At 44.6% G+C, this 15079-nt stretch overlaps 1 protein-coding gene across 2 annotated transcripts in view; it reads left to right on the plus strand.

Moving 5' to 3' along the window:
- COL1A2 (collagen type I alpha 2 chain) overlaps positions 1 to 14496 on the plus strand; it is a 64547-nt gene extending 50051 nt beyond the window's left edge. For both annotated transcript variants that reach the window (XM_083705194.1, XM_083705195.1), the window contains exons 38-50: positions 336 to 497; positions 1992 to 2099; positions 3317 to 3424; positions 4698 to 4751; positions 5014 to 5121; positions 6967 to 7020; positions 7791 to 7898; positions 8653 to 8706; positions 8846 to 8953; positions 10403 to 10649; positions 11646 to 11836; positions 12513 to 12755; positions 14044 to 14496. In XM_083705194.1, coding sequence (XP_083561320.1) covers positions 336 to 497; positions 1992 to 2099; positions 3317 to 3424; positions 4698 to 4751; positions 5014 to 5121; positions 6967 to 7020; positions 7791 to 7898; positions 8653 to 8706; positions 8846 to 8953; positions 10403 to 10649; positions 11646 to 11836; positions 12513 to 12755; positions 14044 to 14190 — 1692 coding nt within the window. In that variant the 3' untranslated portion in view covers positions 14191 to 14496. The remainder of the gene's footprint in view (positions 1 to 335; positions 498 to 1991; positions 2100 to 3316; positions 3425 to 4697; positions 4752 to 5013; positions 5122 to 6966; positions 7021 to 7790; positions 7899 to 8652; positions 8707 to 8845; positions 8954 to 10402; positions 10650 to 11645; positions 11837 to 12512; positions 12756 to 14043) is intronic.
- Positions 14497 to 15079: the final 583 nt, after the last annotated feature.

A 15079-nucleotide genomic window follows, 5' to 3' on the forward strand; every position in this document is an offset into this window, starting at 1 on the left:
TTCTATGGCAGAGCTCCTGGAATTCCTCAACTGGACAAGTCGGTGTGGAAAGTGTTCCCTGTATATAGGAAACCTGAAAAATGCTGCTGTAGAAACCTCAATGAAAGGAGTCCATTGATTCCATGTGATCCTCAGGAGCAAGCTTGTTGTAATCCTGCATGGTTAAAATCACCACCACCAAGATTAGTTGTTGTGATGTTGTTGTTGTCGTTTTGTTTATCACCAAGAATTTTTGTCAGTTCTTTGCTATGTGGTTTAATATTTTGCTCTCTGTGAACTGGTTACACCAGCAATGTAACCATGGGCATTTATTTACCTGTCTACTTTATCCCTAGGGTATCACTGGTCCCCCTGGCCCTCCTGGCCCAGCTGGCAAAGAAGGTATCAGAGGCCAACGTGGTGACACTGGTCCAGTTGGCCGTGCTGGTGAACCTGGTATTGTTGGGCCACCTGGATTCAGTGGAGAGAAAGGTCCAAGTGGAGAAAGTGGTGCTGCTGTAAGTTATTACAAATAATTCATTTTCCTTCCTTTTCCTCATTTTCATTATCATTATTATTACCCATTGTTCAGCAAGGTAAAATTCAGGATTAAAAACGGTTCAGATCAGTCATGCCTGAATACCATTTCTTAGGCCTGCCTTCACCAACCTAGTGCCCTCCAGAACTACAACTCCCATCAGTCCCCAGCCAGCACAGCGATGCTGCCTGGGGCTTATGGAAGTTCAGTCCATAACAGCTGGAGAGAGGCACCAGGTTGGCCAAGGCTGTGTTAGTCATTCTTGCCGTATTTCTCAGAAATACAGACATCAGCCAACACAGCCCATGAGTGTGTGTTCTTCAAAGCATATAGGAATCTCCCTTTTAAGTACATGCAGACATAAACCGATGCATCTATTGATTCAGGTCTTCTGCTGGATTGGAGTGACATGGCTTCTCTGAGTCCAGTTCTGCTTCATTTTTTTACTCCAGGGGAATATGTCACTTTCTTCATGAGCTTTGCTGCTCTCAGTAGGACTGCTTTCAGCAAGGTCCTATTCAACCTTTATTTATTTGAAGTTGTTTTATTTATATGAGCCCATCCCTAAATAGCAGGATGAAGTCAAGGATATATATAATCTTGATTTTCAATATTTAGGGCTCCAGAATTCTGTGTATTGTGTGGACTTTCAACCTTCCATGGTAGTCAGGGCAAGAATTCCACAAAATGTTTGGACACAATGGATTGCCCATTGCACCGGATTATGATGTGGCTCACACCCCCAAATCTCTTGTGAATAGCCTAAAAAAAGAAAAAATGCATTTAAGTGAAGACTTTGAAAATATATGTTCTTGCATCAAATAGTACAAAAGTATTGATGTGCATATAAATTGGTCTCAGAAAATTCTAAGCTAAATCTTTGTAGCCACTGGCTGAATTCACAACCATAAGGTCAATAACCTTATTTGGACAATTTAAGGAAGGAATCAGTGCCTGTTAGCAAAGGGCATCACTTGATAGATGTGGGGGGGGGGGCTGCATGGTTCTAGGTGTTGCCCCTGGAGAATGGCTAGCATAATCCACCATGGATCAATGATGTCATTGGCCTACACCACCACTGAGAATTGCTAGTCGTTCTCCAGGTGTGGCAACTGCAGCATGAAGTCCCACTTTCTGCTGGTTTCATTGGCCCTGCAAGTGGCAAATAATGAATATGTTTTAATTTGATTTGCTCTTGAGGTCATTAGGCTTATTCTGGCATTGCCATGCGGTCCCATTCCCAAACTTAAACAGAATAAGGATTTCAAAGCAAGGGTACAGGTTGCTTGATTTGTCTTTAAGAAGGCTGGATAACCTTAATCTGAGTACATCAGAAGAGATCCATGCACATCTGAGATCAATTTAAGTTGCCAAAGGAGATGGGAAGAACCAGTTTCATTTATGTTACAAATTGGAAGTTTGCTAGTCTGCAAATAGGATCTGAAAATTTTATTCTGCTCTTTTCTTTGTGTAGGGTGCCCCTGGTTCCCCTGGTCCTCAAGGTCTTCTTGGAGCTCCTGGTATCCTTGGTATTCCTGGCAGCAGAGGAGAACGTGGTCTCCCAGGCATTGCTGGATCACTTGTGAGTACCATATTCGCCAAGTCTTCAGCTAGGTAGCGGATATGCTTTGTCTGGAATTAGGATGGTGCATGCTAAATTCAATGCTGAACTCTTGGTTTTTTTAACCTGGAGGAGAAACACAGTGTAAAGTTGCTCCTTTGGAGTTGTGCGCTTCTGTCTCATGGCTTACTCCTACAAGTGTGTTGTGGCACTGTTTCATAAGATGTGCCATTGGGTACCAATGCTGGTGTGGGAGTTCAGCTGATGCCCTCAAGCTAGCTGCCTCCTGAGGCTGACTCTACCATTCTGGCAGGACATGTACCAGAAATTCCCTGAAGGAAGGTCCGGGATTGACTGTTGCTTGGCAAGTGGGAACCGGTTATATGGTCCTGCCCTGTCAGCTGTTCAACCAATCACGTTTTTGCCTTGGCAGTGGAAACTCCTGCTTGCACCGCCATAGCTGGAACAGACTCAGAAGTTTAGTCTGCACATGTATCATGAGCAAGAGCTGCTTTCTGTTGAGCTGTGGTATAGAATATCCTATAGGATGTCTGGTGTTAGGCAGGTAAAAACCTGGCTCAGGTGAAAAGGGAGTCTGCAGGCACTGCTGACTGGTAGTACCTGCAAAGCCCATTTCAAAGTACTGTGCTAAATAGCACTTTGAAAGGGGCTTTTGGAGACCCCTACAGGCAAAAAACCTCCTCACCTAACATCATTGTGACATCAAACTTGGCCTACCAGTGGCTGGTGGGTAAGGAGATAACATTCTGGGCTAAAATAAGGTTACCAGATTTTCCCCAAGGAATCTAGGGCTCTGGCTTGCTTCAGGAGCTGCTCGCTGCTGTGGCGCCCACCATTTTACATCGCCAGAAGTCCTCATATGATGTGTCTTGTGCTGTTGAACTAATCACGCAACATTCATTCCCTACTAATAAATCTACAATGCTTAAAATATAAATCCGGGGACATTAAATGAAATCTGGGGACATTCCAGGGACAGATTTTGTCCGGGGACAGATTTGTAAATCTGGGGACTGAACCCGGGAAACGGGGACACCTAGTAACCATAGGCTAAAAAGATTCTTCCACCCTTGCTGTAGAGCATCAAGCATGGTCTACTGGCATCAGCTGAAAGTTATATAGTAGTCAAATAATGAAAGGGCAAATAGGATGTATTGAATATTTTGCTAGTTAAGTGTACGAACAGCAATGAAATGTATCCCTGCTATTGTTTTTAGGGTGAGCCTGGACCCCTTGGTATTGCTGGTCCCCCAGGTGCCCGTGGCCCATCTGGTCCCGTGGGTTCCCCTGGTGTGAATGGTGCCCAGGGCGAAGCTGGACGTGATGTAAGTATACCTTTTTGGTTATAACAGTGGGGAAAATAGAGGTGGGGAAGGTGGAATCCTAAATGTTCAGCAGCATTTAAAATCACATTTGAAGGCTATTTAACACAGCTGTTTTTCATTCACATGAAGGTTTTTGTTTGTTCATTTGTGGGGGGTTTTTTAATTCAGTGAAATGGAAGTGGGATCCACGAATAGGATAGCAGTTGTAATGTACTTTGCATGTTGAAGTGTGCTTTGGAATTCGTTGACAGCAATGCACTTGATCCTATAAAGTGATCCATCTCCATGCTCCACTAGCTGCCATTGTAGGAAAACTCACAGTGACCATATTCAGATAATCATGTCTCAGCTTAATAAACGGAGGTCTGAACTGTACACTTGGCCATTTTGTTCCTCCCTTTGTGTGAGTGAGAAAACAAACCAGGAAATCTTCCATTGACTATTTCCCATTTCATGTAGGCTTGAAAAATACAGTTTGCAGCTTTAGAGCAAGATAGTATATTCAGCCATGGTTTGAAGTTGGCTTAATATGATGTCTTGTTCCTTAGATGTTAGCCATATTTTCCTGATCTGTACAATTAGGAATTAAGTTTTCTAGGTGATATATAATCATCTTTTTCCCCCTCTCACCATTAAGGGAAAACTGAATGGGCTTCATGTGTGGCCAAAAGGCTCGCTCATAATGTAGTTTATTAAGCCAATATATGATTATCCAAACTCGCCCATTGAAAATGTGGCTCCCTCAGCCTGAAAAGCAAGGTGAGCGCTGCACCCCATAGTCTCCTTTTGATGGGACTTAACCGTCCAGGTGTCCTTTACCTTTTGTTTTTTGTTTTTACCTTCATGTACACAGTGAGGAAGAAATGATAACATGAAAAGATAAGAAGGGGGGGAATAATATTTCCATTAAAATCACACAGTTCTCAGAACATTCCATTACTTTTGGACTGGTGAAATAAAGCTGTAATAAAATGAAATGCATAAATAGAGTGCAAAAAAATGGATCAATGTGTTTCTATAATATCTAAATTACTTAGGAAATCAGTACAATCTAGAAATAAACTGAATCCATCCCTCTGAAACTAGTAATTTGGGGGGGAAACAATCACAATGGAAGAATAAAGTGTGACAGATTATTCCACTTGGAACTGTTCTGTGATTTGGAGCTGGGGGGCAGGAGGGAGGTACAGAACATGCTGTCATTCCCCTGTCAGTAAAGTAAAGCTTTTTTTCCATGTCGTGTGTGATGTTAAGACTATATTTTTCTTCACAGGGAAATCCAGGTAACGATGGTCCTCCAGGCCGTGATGGTACTCCTGGTTACAAGGTAATCGCGTTTTCCCCTTCTCTAGGCAGAAGTGAGCCTGTGCTTGCTACAAGCTCATGCCTTTGGACTTCTAAAGGTTTTCCATTTAGGGAAGTCTCCAGGTATTTAGTTGTATGTCGAGATTGGTACGAAAGTTGTACAACTGGGGGGGTGGACGGAAGGGGGTGTGGGATGTGTTGTTTTTCTTTTCTGTCTCTGTATTAAAAATGCAAATAAAAAAAATTAAATGTCTTCCATTTGTCCTTTGCCTTCATCTTTTCAGGGTGAACGTGGTGCTCCTGGCAACCCCGGTCCCGCTGGTGCTCTCGGTGCCCCTGGACCCCATGGCTCTGTTGGCCCTGCTGGCAAACCTGGAAATCGTGGCGAACCTGTATGTGACTTCTAAGCTTTTCATAAAATCAAAAGTCAGATGTAATCTATCAGGGCTGCATTCGAAAGGCTTGGGCCCCAAGCCATGTTTCTTGATTGCACCTTTTTCCTCCAAGGTGCTCAAGGGTGGTATGCATGATTTTCCCTTTTCCTTGTTTAATGCCGACAGCAACCCTGTGAGGTAGACCGTAAGGCTGAGAGGCAGTGACTGGCCCAAGGTCACCCAGTGAGCTTCGTTTCCTAGTGGGGATTTGAACCCTGGTCTCACAGGTCCTAGTCTGGCACTGTAACCACTACACCACCAATGGGTGCCTCCCACACTGAGAAGCCCTACAGGCAGTCTACCTGGTGGCATTGAGAAGCTTAGCCAAAACCTTTAGGAAGGGGTGGGGTGGGATTCTATGAATTTAGTTGACCTGTTGTAGTTTTGTACTAGACTTAACTGCTTATTGAATGGGGCTGGGTGTTAGATACCAGGCAAGTGGGATTTACTGCAGAACTTCACAGTGTGGACTGCTCCTGTCCAATGTTGGCCAGCCATGCTGTCTTCTAGGGTACTCCATTGCACCTGATTCCAGTGGGCACTTAGAATTGTGTGGCCACTGAGCATGCTCAGTCCTTATTAAGCCGGGTTTTTATAGAGAGGGTGCATCTTAAATATTTTTGTACAAACCAGCACCTTCCTTTTTTCAGTGGCCCCATTTGGATTGCTGTGCTGTTGTCCATCACCAGCCAAGTTTGCTATTAGATGGAGGGGTAATTTTGTTACTGCTGAAGGCTTTCCAAAGCATGAGAAACGTTATCGTTGATGATGATGATATTTTGGTCTACATTCAGTGTCTGGTCCCTAAAGCACACCTTCTCATCAGTCTACACATGCACAATTCCCCTAACTACCATTCATTCCATCTAGTATTCCCCCCTTATATCCTGTCCAATAAGAAGAGTATTCTGTTCCTTGTATCAATAAGACTTCCATCTGCCAGCTTTTCTCAGACCTAAAATCTGGCCCTTGCACTTCTGTGTTATGATGGGGAAGGGAATTACAGGTGTTAACCCTGAAGCTTAGTGAATAGTAGGATGGTGCTGTTCTTCCATCCCTGTTTTCTGCATGGTGGGTGCCCACTATTTGCCTGGGAGCTCTACGCTACTCAAAACTTGGCATAATGGCTAGTACCATCCTGTAAACTATGGCCAAGCCCTCCACTGTGTCACTGAACATTCCACTTCCAGTTCATTGTAAAAGAAAGCAGTGGGGATCACAGTATTCCTTCTTGATTCTCATTGAAGTGGTCCTAGTGCGCTTCCCATTTCGCCTCCAATGAATGAAGACAACCTGTTGTCAAGTGGCACATCACTCCCCGCTGTGGCATTAGTTCTCTGTACGGTTACACTTTTTGGCTCCCTTGAAACAGAAGTCCCTTTGCAACCAGACCTCCCAAAACAGGGCCTTCTGAAAATGCCACGCATGCTCTTTCATTCCAGCAGCCATTTGCTATGACTGGCTTTGGGTGTTCTCTTCACATCTGGTGAACAGGAAGTGCAAGTGACTTGAACTTACAGTTCAGTGCATTTGATAATGGACTGAACCATCCCAGCTCTTCCCTTAGCATGTGCTTCCAATGAAGGAAGGGACAAAAACTACCTACAGTCACACTTTGGGCATTGTGGCCAAAAGAAACGCAGAGGGCATGAAGTGTGAACCACTTGTGCTTCCTGTTCTTGTCCATATTACGAATGTATTGAGCCACCCTTGGGTCATTCCTTTGTTGGTCAAGGAAAGGGAGCTTTGCCATCACAACCTACAGTGAGCAGTTTCTCTAACTGTGCTTTGTCACCATTTCAGGGTCCCGTTGGAATTGCTGGTCCTGCTGGTCCTGCTGGTGCAAGAGGTCTTGCTGTAAGTTCGGATTTTGTTTCGCTTCTGTAATTATGTCCTTTTGGTAAGAAGGCCCATGATGAGGACAGGAATGGAGATCTGGGTTCTGGAAGTCAGTCAGAGAGTTGTATAGATCATGGGGAAATTTTGGCATGGGTAGGAGGTTTAGAATATGGAGGTGGTCTTTCCCTTTGGTTGAAAGGTTTTAAGATTGCAATGGTGGGGTACCTAGCCGAACTCCCATTCCTTAGGCGATTGACTTGTGAGCCCTTTGAGGACAAAGAGAAAGCAAGTGTCGAGTGTAGTAATTTTGAGATACAGGCTCATCAAAATGGACACAACCTGCTATATGTCTTAAGGCTGGATATAAGCAAAAACCAATGCCTAGGAAACTTTCTAGTCCCAAGCAGGGCTTTTCTTCAGCTGGAACTCACCAGAACTCAGTTCCAGCACCTCTCATGTGGGCACCATTGCCATTCTAAGAGAACAAGGGAGGCATTCATGATGAGTTCCAGTACCTCTTTTTCTAGAAAAATAGCACTGGTCCCAAGCGAGGCTGTCCCTACTTAGACCAGATCAGTGGTAGAGTAACAAAGGAGAGGGACCCTGAGACATTTTGAGCCGCAGTCCTTGCTCAGCAGAATTGTTTTTAAACAGAGGTAAATCTGCTTTCTAGACGTGAAAATGTTCCGAAAGCAAACGTACTTGTGTGTGTCTAAACAAACTCTGCAGGTGGAAAGTTCTCTGAAAAGATTCTGTTTTTCACCTTTCCCTTTTTCTGCCCTCCACAGGGCCCAGCAGGTCCACGTGGTGAGAAAGGTGGTCCTGGTGACAAGGGACCCAGAGGCGCACCTGGCTTCAAGGGACACAATGGACTTCAGGGTCTGCCTGGCATTGCTGTAAGTGTGTTGCCCGAACAATGGGACGAAACAGCAACAGAAATAATATAGCTTCCCTGATAATCAGCACATTCACAGGCCCTGCATCATTGGTTGCACGCTCTAAGGTCCTTCGGGATTAGTCTGTGTGAAGGAGCTATCGCTGTGGTGTTGCCTTTTCACACTAGGAGTGAGACTTGGCCCACATAGCTCAATATCGACAACTCTGACTGGCAACAGCTCTCTGTAGAGTCGTCGGCATTTCCTTTCCATTAGGCCAGCAATTAATGTTCAGAAGCAGAGATGTTGTGTATGACTGAAGCCCATCTAGAAATCCTGCCCCAGTGCCCAGATACATGGGGGCAGGCGGTGGTTATTCAGTGAGGGGGGCGAGAGACCATATATGCTCAATGGCATGTTTGTTGTCATTATCACTTCCTGTTTCTCAGGGATGGGACTGGACATCCTGTTATAAGGACAGCGAACCAGTCGTCCTTCAGATGTCCTCAGCCTCCAACTTCCATCACCCCTGACCACTACCTGGACTGGCTGGGACTGATGGGAGTTGAGGTTCAATAACATCTGGAGGTTTCCTTACCTTCTGCACCCCCTGTCCTATTTGTTTAAAAGAAAAACAGATTTTGAGAATCAAAATAAGCCCTCCATTATATTCCCTTCCCACCATGAATTTGCCATTTGCGCAAGGATGAATATTCTGCGTGAAAGTCAATACAGGAGTAAGTCATGTTTTAAAAAACCTCTCTCCTTTCAACAGGGTCATCATGGAGACCAAGGTTCACCTGGTGCTACTGGACCTGCTGGCCCAAGGGTATGTGAACACTCTCCCTTTGTGTGGGGTATTGAACAGTCTTGTTGTTGTTGTTTGAAAGAAGCGATTATATATTTCTACATTTCATTGCTTTGGTGGTGTACTAATCTGTGGGTGTTTCTTTGCTTGCTTCCTTCAGGGCCCTGCAGGTCCTTCTGGTCCTCCTGGCAAAGATGGCCGCAACGGTCTTCCTGGGCCTGTTGGACCTGCTGGTGTGCGTGGCTCTCAGGGTAGCCAAGGACCTTCTGTAAGTATGAAACTGGATGCTGAGGGTATGGGGCTGAAACCATCAATTTTAACACAAGCAGCACCCGGCTGTCCGTGTTTGCTCAGAAGGAAGTCCCACCACATTCAGTGGGGATAACTCCCAGGTAAGCGTGTATAGCAGGAGTAGCCAATGTGGGGCCCTCCGGATAATGTTGGACTACAGCTTGCTCCCCCCCCCCCCTGATTATTGCCACATGGGCTGAGGCTGATGCGAGCTGGAGTCCCACATCACCTGAATAGGGACACAGGATTACAGGCTTGAGTTGCAACCTTATGCAGTTTTCCTGGGAGGAAGCCCCAAAGAATGCAGTGAAACTTACATCTGACCAAACTTGCATAGGACAGTCCTTCTATATTCTATTTCATAAAATGTATATGCCACTATTGGTTTTTTTTAAAAAAAAACACCAAAGCAAAACCTCCAAGCAAATGTGTTATTAGTGCATTTAGTTTGAGAAACTTGTATTGGGTTTTTATTTTTAATTTATTGGGGTTTTTTTTGTTTTGTTACCGTGCTATTTGTTTTTATTATTATTGCAAACTGCCCTGTGATCCTCGGATAAAAATTTAAGCAATAATAAAAAAGAAAATATTATTTTCTTAAGTTCTTCAATTCCAGATGCATGCTACATGAGAGTGAGCCGCACTGAACACAGTGGGACTTGCTCCTGAGTAAACAGACGTAAGATTGCCCTGTGAATGTTTGAAATAAAATGGCTCCCCTTTTGTTTGACTTTCTAGCCCTGATTGGGCATTCTACAGTTACCAGACATGTGAGGAAGAGCAGGGGTGAGCATGGCATCGTCACTCCCTCCGTCATGTCCCTTGGCCAATCCCTGCCACCCTCCACATATTAGAGGGCACATGTCTGCAGCAGGGGACCCTGATGTCCTCACATAGGCCCCTTGCACAAGTTAGAACCCTGATCAGAATTTTAGTTATGATTTTTGTTTGGGGGTGGGGAGCAGCAGCAAAGCTCTTCTCCACTATGTGCTGCATTCCCAGTTAAAATTGCCCCCCTGGTGCCTGTTATTAAATTTTCAAAATGCAACATAGGTAGAAGAAATTTTCAAAATGCAACATAAGTAGAAGAAACCCAATTCATGTGGAACATTGTTTGGCCATCGTCTGATGTTCATATTACATTTGACCTTACTCTTGCAAGACAGTGGTCATGTTGAACCAGGCAAAGAGTTCTCCACGTTCTTTGCTTAGTGAGTGCTTCATTAAGACTACATGTTTGGTGTCCAGCATCCACTGCCTCATCACTAGGGTTAATGAACATGGGCCACTTCTGTAATAGGCCCCAGAGGAACCATTTGATGCACCTTGCTGTTTAGGCTCTTCGTGGGGAGCAGGGGTTGGGCTTTCTGCACAATCAAGTGAATTTGATTTCAACAAAGGCATGCTCATTTCTGAACCTTTTTAGGGTCCACCAGGCCCACCTGGTCACCCTGGCCCACCTGGTCCCAATGGTGGTGGATACGAAATTGGCTATGATGCAGAATACTACCGGGCAGATCAGCCATCTCTTAGACCCAAGGACTATGAAGTTGATGCCACCCTGAAAACATTGAACAACCAAATCGAGACCCTCCTGACCCCAGAAGGCTCCAGGAAGAACCCAGCCCGCACCTGCCGTGACCTAAGACTCAGCCACCCAGAATGGACCAGTGGTATGTTAGTGCTAGATGCTTGACCCAGTGGCTTGCTGACCATGTAATGCACTCGTGGGTGGGTGGCCAATGGAAATCTGTGTGTGCCATTTGTCCATGCAGCTGCCATTCTTCCTTTTGTCTGGGAAACCTTTTGGTAGTAGCAGGGAGAGGCAGGTGGGCAAACTACTAGACCAGGAACAGCCAAGTTTGTGCCCTCCAGATGTTGATGGACAACAATTCCCATCATCCCTAGCTATTTACTGTGCTGGCTGAGGCTGATGGGAGTTGTAGGCTGACAGCATCTACAGAGCATCATGTTGGTTACCCTGCATTGGACTGTCTTTGTTGCTCTCACATAACTCTATTGGGGTAAGAACAGATGGAGGATCAATTTTTTCCATCTACATAATAAAATCTCTCCTTGTAGACTGCAGGAATTGTATTTATCAACACAGCCAGCCCCAGCCCCCAAATAAGCCCATATCAGGGGTTATGGCTTTTTTATTTAAAACTTTTGGATCTCCCCCTCCCTTCTGTTCCAACCCCACACCTAATTCCTCTCCACTTTTAGCCATTCACATCAACAAGTTAATAAATGGTACAACTAGACTTAAACAATAACTATTAGTTCCATGTAAGTGATTTTTAAAAAGGGGGATTTGAGGTTTCTGTATTGTCCATACAGTGGTACCTCGCAAGACGAACTTAATTCGTTCTGCGAGTTTTTTCGTCTTGCAAATTTTTCGTCTTGCGAAGCACGGATTCCCATAGGAATGCATTGAAAATCATTCCCATAGGAATGCATTGAACGTTTTCGTCTTGCAAAGCAAGCCCATAGGGAAATTCGTCTTGCGAAGCAACTCAAAAAACGAAAAACTCTTTCGTCTTGCGAGTTTTTCGTCTTATGAGGCATTTGTCTTGCGAGGTGCCACTGTACTTGTACTGTTCCTATGGCTGCAGCAGTGTGAGTATTTAACATGAAGATGGGCTTACTGTTGCTTTTTAAAACGATAGGCTTCTACTGGATCGATCCTAACCAAGGCTGCACCATGGATGCCATTAGAGTTTATTGTGACTTCTCCACTGGTGAGACTTGCATCCATGCCAATCCAGAAAGCTTCCCAGCTAAGAACTGGTACAGCAGCAAGAACACTGCTGAAAAGAAACACGTTTGGTTTGGAGAAATGATGAATGGCGGTACTCAGGTGAGTTTCCATACTGTATCCATTATGAAAAATGTGTTCTCTAAGGCCAAAAACATTCTAGTAAGGAAGGCAAAAACCCCGCTGATTATTTTTTAATCCACACAACAGATACATTAACCCTGTTCATAAGAAGGGCTCCCCGGCTGGATCAGACCAGCAAACCATCTATTCCCACATTTTGCTTCCAACAGAGGGTGCATTTTGATCCAGGGAGTTTGTGACCCTCCAGACCCACTGGACTCCAATCCTTCATTGTCCCCAGCCATAGCGACTATCTGGAGATTATGGAAGTTTCAGTCCAATGACATCTGGAGTTGCACAGGTTTCCCACCCCAAGTCTACCACCTCTGAATCTCAAACTTCCATTTAGCATCATGAATTATCGCCATGGATAGGGATTGAGTGGGGTGAGGAAACAAACTCCCTGCTGCTGCTGCTGCTGCTGCTCCTTTTTTGACCAGTGAGTGGGGCCCCTTGCCATGATGCTTTGCCTGGAGCTTCCCAGTGGCCTTGGACAAAACTTAAGTTCTGACGATTTCTTCTCAAATGCTGGTGGTACTCTGCCCCACCCCCCAATTTCCTTGCCCTTCAGAGGCCACGGTGTTGACTTATGTGCAAAATGTATTTCATAATATGCGTGTGATTTTTTACTGAAGCTATCCCCTTCCGTTTTTAGTTTGAGTACAACGAGGAAGGTGTAACCACCAAGGACATGGCCACCCAACTTGCCTTCATGCGACTACTGGCTAACCATGCTTCCCAGAACATCACTTACCACTGCAAGAACAGCATCGCTTACATGGATGCAGAAACAGGCAGCCTGAAGAGCGCTCTGTTAGTGCAGGGATCCAACGATGTCGAACTCCGAGCTGAAGGCAACGGCAGGTTCATGTACAATGTTCTTGAAGACGGCTGCTCTGTAAGTACCAGTTTCTTCCTGCTTATCACTATCTTTGAGGGTTACTGCCGTCCTACAGAGCCAGGTCACTTAATGTACTTGTTAGAATAGGGAGTCATTAAGGGTTATTTTGTTTATCCAAGGTAAGTCTTCAGCTTTTCCAAGCACCTGTGAAAGGCACTACTAAAATCTCTCCCTATTGTAACACCAAGGGACAAGGGTGGTGCTGTGGGTTAAGCCACAGAGCCTAGGGCTTGCCTATCAGAAGGTCGGCGGTTTGAATCCCCACAACGGGGTGAGCTCCCGTTGCTCAGTCCCTGCTCCTGCCAACCTAGCACTTCGAAAGCACATCCAAGTGCAAGTAAATAAATAGGTACCGCTCCAGTGGGAAGGTAAACGGCGTTTCCATGCGCTGCTCTGGTTCGCCAGAAGCAGCTTAGTCATGCTCGCCACATGACCCGGAAAAACTGTCTGTGGACAAATGCCGGCTCCCTCGGCCTGTAAAGCAAGATGAGCTCCGCAAGCCATGTCAACCCTGACGGTGGGCCATGCTGGCTGTGCCATTGGCTAGTGACAGAGGAGTCAAATATCTGGAGTGCCACAAGGTCCATGCAGACTGCCATTGGTGCTTCACACCCTACCTGTGTATTCACAGTAGTCAGAGACATAATTTATAAGAAAAGCTTGACTCAGAGCCACCATATTATCAGTTACATGGGCCTTGGAAAATTAGCACTCCTGGAGAGCGAAGACTATAAATTAGTTGACTTGTGGAATCATTCTGTTTAACTGGTACAGTGCTACCCATCTCATCCCTCCCCTGCCTTTTCTACAATAAAACCCCCCATTAGATGAAGGCCCAGACTGTAGTGCTTGCTGAACACACAGAGGCAATTTTTCACAAAATGCGAACAAGAAATATGTCTTTTGCAAATCTCTGAACACAAGGTGGGCACTCATAGAAAAGCTGAAAGTGCCTGTTTGGAGTGCATCTTTCCTGTACAAAATGCTGTTACTAAAGCACCAGTGTACAGGCATCAGATTGAAAAGGAAATGTCATGAGAGTATGAGTGGTGTTAGTTCAAGAAATGGGCAGTGGTGCTGCAAAGGAGAAGGGGAAATAGAAGTGATGGGGATGGAGATAGGAGGCCCCCGGCATGTTAGCTGATGTGAAATGTGCCGGAGGGTTGGACTGGTGGGTGTTTGTAGCAGGGAAGTGAATTAGAACTCCTATTGATACCTGGTAAACAGTGATCAATCGGTGCCTGAATAACTGTTCTGACTACTATTTGCTATTGCTATCTTGCAGAGAAAGACGAACAAATGGGGCTCAACAATTATTGAATACAGAACAAACAAGCCATCTCGCTTGCCCATCCTTGACATTGCACCTTTGGACATTGGTGGCCCTGATCAAGAATTCAGTATCGACATTGGCCCAGTCTGTTTCAAATGAATGAACTAAAACTAACTTAAAACAAAACCAAAAAAAAAAAAAGTATTCTCTCTTTGCCATTTCTTCTTTTATACTGAAAGCTGACTCCTTCCATTTCTTCAGTTCATCTACTAGCTTAAAATCTGGGCGAAAGAGGAGAAGGATTTGTTGGAACGTTGTGCAATGCAATTTAATACAGCCCCAAAAAGGAATCAGGAGGTGTTTTTTTTCCAAGATTTTGTCACCTTGTTGTGGAAAATGTCAGCCTTTGTGTAAAAAAACAAAACCAAAAAAACAAAAACCAAATAAAAAAATCCTGAAAGTCTGCACCACTTGTGGCCTTTGACTATCTTCCACAGAGGAAGTTTAAAACCACAACTTCCAAAGGTTTGAACTACCTCATACACTTCTAAGCCAAGTGTGATCCACATTCTTATACATACGATCTGAGGTGCTTTTGATCCCGTGCATAAGTGAAAGGTGCTGATTCAGTCTTACGGAATATATAACCAATACTTGAACTTTAATGGTGCTAGAGTCATTTGGATAAGAAAAAAAAGAAAAAACACACCACTTTTCTGTATTAAGTTGTATTGTTTCTTTGGAATCTGTCTCGGAATAAAGTCAGACTATCCCATCTCACCCCCAGACTAAGCATGTGGATCATTTCTCTCCCACCCCATCCTCATTCTCTTCTCCCACATCAGGTGTCCGTTCTTTTAAATCTCATTTTCATCCTCTACAATGGGCAGAAAAGGAATCATCATTTCTCAAAAACAAATTGTACCTATTTTGTATATGTGAGATGTTTAAATAAATTGTGAAAAAAATTGAAATAAAGCATGTCCACTGTTCCAAAAGAAACCACTGAATGAGTAAAGTTCCTTGCTTAAATGCCTCAAGAGATATT

This window comes from Podarcis gaigeae (genome assembly GCF_964106915.1).
Source record: "Podarcis gaigeae genome assembly, chromosome: 12".
NCBI classification, from domain to species: domain Eukaryota; kingdom Metazoa; phylum Chordata; class Lepidosauria; order Squamata; family Lacertidae; genus Podarcis; species Podarcis gaigeae.